This window comes from Aethalodelphis obliquidens, unplaced genomic scaffold (assembly GCF_003676395.1).
Source record: "Aethalodelphis obliquidens isolate GAN/ISIS:26980383/991018 unplaced genomic scaffold, ASM367639v1 scaffold43, whole genome shotgun sequence".
Classification (NCBI taxonomy): domain Eukaryota; kingdom Metazoa; phylum Chordata; class Mammalia; order Artiodactyla; family Delphinidae; genus Aethalodelphis; species Aethalodelphis obliquidens.
Window position 1 is genome coordinate 13,666,592 of NW_020837987.1, and position 9,853 is coordinate 13,676,444.

At 52.7% G+C, this 9,853-nt stretch overlaps 1 protein-coding gene across 2 annotated transcripts; it reads left to right on the plus strand.

Annotated features, from left to right (window-relative positions):
• The first annotated feature begins 1,344 nt into the window (after positions 1–1,344).
• Positions 1,345–3,991, plus strand: FGF21 (fibroblast growth factor 21). 2 transcript variants are annotated; one of them, XM_027080120.1, is made up of 4 exons: positions 1,345–1,773; positions 2,229–2,634; positions 2,757–2,860; positions 3,604–3,991. In XM_027080120.1, the coding sequence occupies exons 2-4, from the start codon at positions 2,403–2,405 to the stop codon at positions 3,892–3,894; spliced, it is 627 nt and encodes a 208-aa protein (XP_026935921.1). In that variant the 5' UTR covers positions 1,345–1,773; positions 2,229–2,402; the 3' UTR covers positions 3,895–3,991. The 2 variants fall into 2 exon arrangements, with proteins under 2 accessions (XP_026935921.1, XP_026935920.1); XM_027080119.1 differs by having other exon boundaries at positions 1,345–2,634.
• Positions 3,992–9,853: the final 5,862 nt, after the last annotated feature.

Consider the following 9,853-nt stretch of genomic DNA (forward strand, 5'->3'; position numbering starts at 1 on the left):
GTGTTCCCCCAACTTCTTTCTCAGTGAACCTGTGTGTGAGGGGCAGAGTCCACCAGGGAGGTGGCAGGAAGCAACGGGCCAAGTAGAACATGAGAGGCTGGAGGTCCAGGCCTGGATAGGGGATCTTGTTTCCTGGAGAAGCAGGAGTTGGGGGTCGGGGTGGAGGAGACTCCTGGGGGTCACAGGGGGTTAGAGGTTGGGGGAGCGCCTCCTGGGACTGAAGGCCCGATTCCTGGGTCCGAGGCATCTGCATTTCTCACTTACCTGAGCTCCACAGTCAGCTTGGCGTGAACGGAGCGTTCCGGCCCCAAGTGCAGCCCACATCCGGCGGCCCCCGGAACCCTGGACTCCAGGTTCCCAGGCCCGACAGCCCTCCCCCTCCACGCCGCCTCCCCCGACTGGCTGCGAGGGCTCGGGAAGCGGAGGTGGGAGAGGGGACGCGGTCCGGAGGATCCCAGGCCCGCCCCTCCCCGGCCGGCAGGTAGCTCGGAGGCGGAGCCCCGCCCCTTCCCTGGCGCCGAGCCCCAGCTCCCAGTTCTAGGGCCGCAGCCCCCGCCGTCTGCCCTCCCCCGGACCAGGAGACCCACGCCCCAGCCCCCCTCCTGCCTGACATCGGCCAGCGAGGGGCAGCCTACCTGGCCTCCTAGCAGCCCATCCTTCCGTGGACACCGTGATCTAGCGCCCAGCTGCAATGCTGGACTTCGACCTCTCCCTCTTCCCCTCCAGTTTCTGGGTTCACCATCCGCCCTGTGTACCAGGATGCGCCGAGTCCGGCCACGGCCCAGCGGCTTCCGCCCCCTGTCGCGTCCTCCCGTGGAGATGCAGAACCTGTTAACCTGGCTGCTCCCCGGGCGGGTGCAAAGCCTCCGCCGGCTCTGAGTCCCGGCGTGAGAGCCTCTGGCGGGAACGTGTCCCCGCGCCCACCAGGGGCCGCCGATCCCCCCTCCGCCCCACCCACCCTCAAATTCGAGAGTCCCGGCTCCCAGTCTCTCCGTCTGAGCGAAGCCTAGCGTCCGGCACCTGACGGTGAAGGGAACGTCCCGCCTCTCCCGAGGACAGGAACAGAGAAAGCAGAAGTGGAAGAGAAACTCTCTTCCGCAGACGCCGAGGCAGACCCGGCTAGGAGCAAAAGCCTCCCTCTTTTGCAGACCTGAGGCGGCTTCCCTCCACCGAGGCTTTTTCCCGCCAACCCCCAGCCTGGCCCGAGCGGTCTGACCATTACCATTCAAGAAAGCAAAGACCCAGGAATTGGACTTGACTCTCTAGAGATCCGATCATAATTTCTCCAGACCCAGGATTCCCAGCCCCCAGCCCCCTCCTCAGAATGAGAAGTCCGGGCCTCCAGTCACCTGCCTCCTTCAGATCTGGTGTTCAGACTCTTGCACGTTTAGGTTCCAGGAAATTGCCCAACCCCTCATTCCCTTTGGGATCTTGGGTCTAACTTCTCCCTCCTGAGCCTGCGTCAGTTGTCAACTCTGAGTCAAAGATTCTCACCCTCCCCCAACTTCCCCAGGCTATTCTGAGGGCACCGGTCTGATCTTGGTTAGCTTCTCTGGTGAAAGAAACATCAGGATTGCATCAGGGTCCAGGATGAGGAGGCTGGGATGTTTGGTGTGTGAGTGCCTGGGCTGGGATTTGTGGGCAGGTTGGTCTGAAGCTCCCACACCAGGACTCCTGTGTCCTTGAGGAGAACGCTTGGGTCATGCAGCACTTGCTGCTTTCTTAATGACCAAGGAACCTCAGTGTCTGACCCCCAGAAACCCAGAAAGTCAGGTGAGATGCAGAAACGCCAGTTGTGGGACACCATCTGCATCAGTCAGGCAGAGAGGTGGATCCCAGCCCCCTTCCTGCTCAGACTCAGGAGTCCAGGCCCCCAGCCCCCTCCTCCCTCAGACCCAAGAGCCTGAACCCCCAGCCTCCTGCTTCTTCAGACCCACGAGTCTGAAACCCCAGCTCCCTCCTGCCTCAGACCAAACGGTCTGGGCCCCCAGCCCCTATCACTCAGGTCCCACTTCATCACATTTCTATCCCCCTGATGCCTCAGACCCAGGAGCCCAGGGCCTCAGCTGGAAGGACCCCTGATTGCATCATCCGATCAGGCTGACCTGGCCACCGTGGAATTCTAGCATCTGCCATGTGGGTCAAATATCAAGGGTCAAGCGTCGGGAAGGTGATTGGGCGGGTCTGTCTGGGTATAAATTCTGGAGTATCTGCATTCTTCCCAAGAGATTTGGGTGTCCTGTCAGCTGTGAATCTGCGTGCAAGAGGACCCAGGCATTCCAGCTACCAGAGAAGCCATCGTGAATCTGCTCTCCCCGACAACCAGGCTCTGAAACAGAATCTAGACCATTCAGGTCTTCAAAGCCCAGACCCCATACCTCACTTGAGGACGTGAACCGTTGATGGGCTGGGACAAGACCAAATTCGAGCACCTGGGACTGTGGGTCCCTGTGCTAGCTGTCCTGCTGGGACCCTGCCAGGCACATCCCATTCCTGACTCCAGCCCCCTCCTCCAGTTTGGGGGCCAAGTCCGCCAGCGATACCTCTACACGGATGACGCCCAGGAGACAGAGGCCCACCTGGAGATCAGGGCTGATGGCACAGTGGTGGGGACGGCCCGCCGGAGCCCCGAAAGTGAGTGTAGGGGTAGGGCCTGGTCCTGAGGGAGGAGAGAATTGGGGGCTGGCCTCCTGGGTCTGAGGGAGGAGAGGGATGGGCAAAGGCCTTCTGAGTCCCTGATCACTTTCTCCTCTCAGGTCTTCTGGAGCTGAAAGCCCTAAAGCCAGGGGTCATTCAAATCTTGGGAGTTAAAACATCCAGGTTCCTGTGCCAGGGGCCAGAGGGGAGGCTGTATGGATCGGTGAGTTTCCAGGACCCCTGTCCCTGTGCTCCACCCTTCCTCTCCCCACCCTCACAGGCTGGGGGACCATGTTTTGCACCTTTGACCTTGGCCAGGCTTGGCTCGATGCTCTCTGCATGCCCCGACCTCGCCACAGTCCCTGGAGGGGGCAACTGTTGTCATCCATGTTCACAAGAAGAGGAAACTGAGGCTCAGGCAGGGCCACCACCGGCCCCAAGTCACAAAGCCTGTGAATGACAGAATGACCTGGGAGACCGAGTCTTGTGACTCGTAACCCATGCTGACCACACGGGCTCCTACAGACCTGACTCATGCTGGGTGCAGGGTCACTCTGGGAATCGATGGCCTGTAAAGTGAACATGACCTTGGGTGCTAGCCAGATGCCCCTGCCAGGACTTAGAGAGCCTCCACTGATCCCTGGGCTGGAATATTCTTCTCTGTGAAGTGAGGGCAAGGAGGTGAGCCTGGCGGGACTGCCTAGGGGTAAAGGAAGAGCCTGCTTCTGTGGTTTTGAGGAAGGGGCTGGGGACCTGGACTCTGCATCTGAGGAAGGAGTGGGTTCCCTGGCTCCCCAGGAGTCCCGGGACTCCCACATCCTGCTGGAGGACAGGACTCTGTGGTCTGAAAGAAGAGAGAGCTGGGGGCCTGCACCCCTGAGTGTGGGAGAGGATGGAGCTGGGGTTCCTGCAGGAGGCAGGTGTAGAGGAATCCCACGTCTCTGATCTTTGTTCTCATCCCCTCAGCTCCACTTCAACCCCCAGGCCTGCAGCTTCCGGGAGCTGCTTCTTGAGGATGGATACAACGTTTACCAGTCTGAGGCTCTTGGCATTCCCCTCCGCCTGCCCCCGCACCGCTCCTCCAACTGGGACCTGGCCCCCCGGGGACCTGCTCGCTTCCTGCCGCTGCCAGGCTTCCTCCCGCCACCCCTGGAGCCTCCAGGGATCTTGGCCCCCGAGCCTCCCAACGTGGGTTCCTCGGACCCCTTGAGCATGGTGGGACCTTCACATGGCCGAAGCCCCAGCTATACTTCCTGAAGCCACAGGCTGTTTATTAGAGTCTCCTCTTTATTTATTGTATTATTTATCTTATTTATTTTCTTTTTTTTCTTACTTGAAATAATAAAGAGTCTGAGAGGAGGATCAGAGTGAGCACATGTGTTTGAGGGAGGAAATGGGGTCAGCTTCCTTGTCTCCCCTTGCCCCCCCGCATTGCCACAGGCTGTGGGAAAGTCCCAGTCTTTCTGCCCCCCCTCCCCTGGCCAGCCCTCAGATTTCTGCTCCACTAAGTTGTTCCCAGGGACTCTGGACTATCCCTGCCCTTTGACAGGACAGGACTTGTTATTCTCCCCCTCCCCCTCCCCCTGTCCCCAACCTTGTGTTAATGTTGTGGAACTATTTCTCTGAGGTAACTCAATAACGGGGGACATTTTAAAAAAATGACACAGCAGACCCACAGCCTCATGGGAAATGTAGTTTTCTGGGTTCATTTAGCACTAGGAATGGAAAGACATCTTGGTCCTCAGTGCTGGGGCAAGGACTCTTGGATTCTGGGGGTGTAGTTGGTTCTAGGAACACACTCTTGGGTCCTGAGGGATCAGTGGGCTGGACACCTGGACACCTGGATCCTGGAGAACAGGGGAATAAGAACCTGGGCACGCTGGTCTGAGAGAGGAGGGGCTGAAGATTGGGAGTCCTGGGTCTCAGGGAAAGGACCTGAGAATCTGAATGCTTCCATCCAGGTGCTTATGGACTTTGGAGTGTAATGACTGTCACAGAATCCAGTCTCAGTGAGCACGTTGCCCATCTTCCTCCCTTTCCACAACTTAGATTTCAATATTGCTGTGCAAGTTATTTCCTGGTTAGGAAAGATTTGAAGTCAAAGATTTAGACTACATTTCACAGGGGTGGGTCAGCGTTGGCTGGACCCCAGGTGTCTGACTGACCACTGCAGCCTCACAGGAGTTGTGGTCTCAAGCCCTTGATCTAAATTCCAAGGTCCAAGTGAGAGGAACATCTCAGTCAAAAGGAATATAAGTGTGGGTCCCAGAAGGTCATGGGAGGGATTCAATGCCTGGAGAAAATGAAGATCTGTGTCTTGTAGAAAATATAGTTTCTCACTCCGATGGAACCAGACTGGCTCAGTCAAGGGAGAGTTCTCACTGGAAAAAGGGCGGGGACCCAGAAAGAGGGAATCAGACAGGGAACCTGCAAAATGTGTTCAAACGAGCACCTGTCACTCGGTCTGAGCACTTTAAGCCCCCAACTTGTAGTGCCTCCTTTCTGGTAGAAGCAGGTTAGTGTCCCCTTGTCCAAAGACCATCCTCTGAGGTTGCTGCCTGACACAGGGCTGCCGATCTTCCTCAGGATCCACCTCCTTATCTCCAAATGCTTCTAGACTTGACTCCTGGCAGCCTCCACTGGGTGAGGTACAAAGCGTGATCAGTGAGGAACTATGACACGCACCAAAAGAATTGCAAGATCTTCCCCTTGAAATTGACAGCAAACTGGGCAGCCAGTCTGGGAAGGGGAGCTGGTAGATGACTTGATTGACAGAGAGTCCAGATTCCAGGGTGAGCTCTAGGGGCTGGGGGGTGGCCCTAGTTTGCTCTTTCGTTGGCCGGAACCTGCACCCCAAGTGGTCTAAACTTGAGATGCTGTAGAGTGGCTGTTCTCAAAGCGTGGCCCCAAACCAGCAGCATTAGCATCACCCGGGAACTTGTTAGAAATGCACGTTCTGGAGCCCAGACCTACTGAATCCAAAATTCCGGGAGAAAGGCTAATTCATAGGGCCAGAAATCAGATCAGTGACTGCCACCAACTGGTGGGAGAATGGAATGAGGATTTATTAGTTTCCTAGGGCTGCGGTAAGAAAGTACCACAAACTACAGGGCTGCAAATAACAGAAGTTTGTTCTCTCACAGTTCTAGAGGCTAGAAGTCTGAAATCAAGGTGTCACCAGGGCAATGCCCTCTCTAAAGGCTCTAGGGGAAGATCCTTCCTTGCTTCTTCCCAGCTTCTGGTGGTTGCTGACAATCCTTGGCATCCCTAGGCTTTAGACACAACACTCCCATCTCTGCTTCCATCTTCACATGGCCTTCTCCCCAGTGTCTGTTTCTTCTTACGAGGGTACCACTCTAACCCAGTATGACCTCACATTAACTTGATAAAGACCCTATTTCCAAATATGGCCACATTCACTGGTTCCAGGGGACGGGCATTTCCAGGGGATGCTATTTAACTCAGTACACACCTCTATATGCAGTTGCCACAATCCATCTTCTCTTGCTCACATGTAAGTAACTGAGGAATTTGTTTGGTAGGGAGTGGGGTGGCCAGGATAGCTTTCCTAGCCTCATCATTCTCATAGTTCACTCTCTGCTGTTTCCATACAGTATGAAAAAATACGACCTCTCAGCATAGCCACATTGCCAATATTTCAGAGAGAGATATACCTCCTCTGTTTACTTCCCCCCTGCCCCTCAGTACCTGAACCTTTTCTCTCCTTTACCCCCAGAGTTCCTGCCACAATCAATCTGGGTTTTGCTTCCATTCGTTTTCACAAGAATAGAGCTTTGTCCAACCACTAAAAAAGGATAATTCTGTAACGTGATAGATGCTAATTATCACTACAATACCAATCATATTACAATATATAAATGTATCAAATTAACATGTTGTATACCTTAAATTTATACAATATTATCTGTCAATAGATTTCAATAATAATTTTTTTTAAGTATGGAGTTTTGTTCTTCCAAAAGAGAGATTCCGTTGAGTAATTCTGAGACCTCTGAGGACCCAGACCACCCCAGCACACCCCAACTACTAATGGGAGCCTGTGGAGCTTCCCACACACAAACACACACACAATTTTTAAAATATTTATTTATTATTATTATTATTTTTTTGGCTGCTTTGGGTCTCCGTTGCGGCATGTGGGATCTTTCATGGCGGTGCGTGGGCTCTTTGTTGCGGCGTGCAGGCTTCTCTCTCTAGTGGTGTCGCGTGGGCTCCAGAGTGCATGGGCTCAGTGGTTGCGGTGCCTGGGCTTCGTTGCCTCAAAGCATGTGGGATCTTAGATCCCCAACCAGGGATCGAACCAGCATGCCCTGTGTTGCAAGACGGATTCTTAACCACTGGGCCACAAGGGAAGTCCCACTCCCCCAATACATACACACATACACACACACACACACACACACACACACACCATTTTGCTGTTGTTCTCAGATTATCTCATCAAGTCCTCAGCTATGAGGGCAACCTCTCTCTAGAGGTGAGGACTGGTGGGAAGTTTCCAATCTTCATAGCACTTTTTTTTTTTTTTTTTGCGGTACACAGGCCTCTCACTGCTGTGGCCTCTCCCGCTGCGGAGCACAGGCTCCTGACGCGCAGGCTCAGAGGCCATGGCCCACGGGCCCAGCCGCTCCGCAGCATGTGGGATCCTCCCAGACCGGGGCACGAACCCGCGTCCCCCACATCGGCAGGCAGACCCTCAACCACTGCGCCACCAGGGAAGCCCCATAACACTTTTGCTCGTTTCCTTTTCTTCCTGTACTGGCCCTGGTTTGGCCTCACCCACTCATATTTCAGGGTTCATGGGGCTCCACTGTTTGCTGGTTTTGTAAAGCATTGTTTGTGAGCTTCTACTATCCAACTGGCTCTCCCGGGGCGGGGGGGTGGGGAGGCGTGGAATTTGGGAAGATTAAGAAACTCTGCTGCCTAAATTGAATCTAATCACAAGGAAACATCAAACAAATTCCAGTCGACGACCGACAACCGTCTGCAAAACAACTGGCCTCGACTCTTGGAAAATGTCAAGGTCAAGCAAAAGATGGGGAAACTATGTATATGAACAGAGACCAGAGTCCGCACAAGGAAATGCAGTTCGTTGAGTAATCCAGGTGATATCCTGGATATTAACAAGACACGATGAAATTTGAATGAGTTCTGAACTTTAGATAGCAGTCATTTATCCATGTTAAAATTTTCTGGGTTTGATCTCTGTACTGCGGTTATTAAACAGAATGTCCTTGTTCTTAGCAAATACACACTGAAGTATTTCGGGACAAAGGGGCATGGTATCTCCAATGTTTTCTCAAATATTTCTGGAAAGGTAAATACATAATAATATATAGACATAGAGGGTGAATGAGAAAGCAAAAGGGGGCGGGAATAGCGATAATCGGGGAGCCCAGTTAGTTAAGGTTATATGGAGTTCTTTGTACAAATCTCTTTTTTAAAAAAATTAATTAATTTATTTATTTTTATTTTTGGCTGTGTTGGGTCTTTGTTGCTGCGCGCAGGCTTTCTCTATTTGCGGCGAGCGGGGGCTACTCTCCGTTGCGGTGCGTGGGCTTCTCATGTGGTGGCTTCTCTTGTTGTGGAGCACGGGCTCTAGGCGCACGGGCTTCAGTAGTTGTGGCACACGGGCTTTGTTGCTCCGCGGCATGTGGGATCTTCGCGGACCAGGGATCGAATCCGTGTCCCCTACATTGGCAGGCAGATTCTTAACCACTGCGCCACCAGGGAAATCCCTACAAGTCTTTTTTTAAATTGAGGTATAGTTGATGTACAATATTATATAAGTTGCAGGTGTACACCATAGTCATTTATCATTATAAAATATTAGCTGTATTCCCTGTGTTATACAATATATCCTTGTAGCTTATATATTGTATACATAGTAGTTTGTACCCCTTAATCCCCTGCACCTATCTTGCTCTTTGTATGAGTCTTGAAACTTTCCATAAGTTCAAAATTATATCAGGTAAAAGTTACTCCTACCCCAAAGAAATCCATGCTACAGCCCCTATCGCTATCTTGCTTCTTTCCAAACATCCTTCAAAATGCATCAATGAGCTTCTAAGATGAAAGAGAAATCTCCAGGTTCTCTCCCCATCCCACCCGTGAAAGAAAGAAAGAAAGATTGAAAGGAGGGAAGGAAGGAAGGGAGAAAGAGAAAAGAAAAAAGACAGAAGGAAGGAAGGGAGAAAGACAGAAAGAGAAAAGAAAGGAAGGAAGGAACGAAGACAAAAAGGAAGGAAGGAAGAGAGAGGGAGAAAGAGAGAAAAGAAAGAGAAAGAGGGCTTCCCTGGTGGCACAGTGGTTGAGAATCCGCCTGCCGATGCAGGGAACGCGGGTTCGTGCCCCGGTCCGGGAGGATCCCACATGCTGCGGAGCGGCTGGGCCCGTGAGCCATGGCTGCTGGGCCTGCGCGTCCGGGGCCTGTGCCCCGCAACGGGAGAGGCCACAACAGTGAGAGGCCTGCGTACCGCAAAAAAAAAAAAAAAGAAGAAGAAGAAGAAGAAAGAGAAAGAAAGAAAGGGAGAAAGAAAAGGAAGGAAGAAAGGAAGGAATAAAGGGGGTGGGAGGGAGGGAGGGAGGGAGGGAGGAAGGAAGAAAGAAAGGAAGAAAAGGAAAGGAAAGACGGTGAAAGCAAAGGTGAGAGAAAAGGAGGAGACAGAAGGGGAAAAAAAACATAAGGAATAAGTGAAACTCCAAGTGGAAAGTGTGAATCACCACGCGGCTTCCTGGAATATGCTGATTCTGTGATAGGGACAATTTTCAAGGCGAAGCTTAAAGGGCCACAACTTCAATGAAAGCCTGGTGTTTGAAATCCCACCAACTCACATACAGTGGAATGTTATTCAACCTTGAAAAGGAAGGAAATTCTGAAGCATGTTAACATGGATGTATCTTGAAAACATTTTGCTAAATGAAAGAAGCCAGACACACGAGGATAGATACTGTATGATTCCACTGATAAAAGGTACCTAGGGAGGGGCTTCCCTGGTGACGCAGTGGTTGAGAGTCCGCCTGCTGATGCAGGGGACACGGGTTCGTGCACCTGTCTGGGAGGATCCCACATGCCACGGAGCGGTGAGCCATGGCCGCTGAGCCTGCGCATCTGGAGCCTGTGCTCCACAATGGAAGAGGCCACAGCGGTGAGAGGCCCGCGTACCGCAAAAAAAAAAAAAAAAAAAAAAAAAAA

What these genes read in the sequence shown, in the direction of transcription:
- FGF21 (XM_027080119.1), top strand. Translation starts at nt 2,403, where the DNA reads ATGGGCTGGGACAAGACCAAATTCGAGCACCTGGGACTGTGGGTCCCT. An exon ending in GGCCCGCCGGAGCCCCGAAA is followed by an intron (nt 2,635 to 2,756) that starts GTGAGTGTAGGG and finishes TTCTCCTCTCAG; the next exon opens with GTCTTCTGGAGCTGAAAGCC. An exon ending in AGGGGAGGCTGTATGGATCG is followed by an intron (nt 2,861 to 3,603) that starts GTGAGTTTCCAG and finishes TCATCCCCTCAG; the next exon opens with CTCCACTTCAACCCCCAGGC.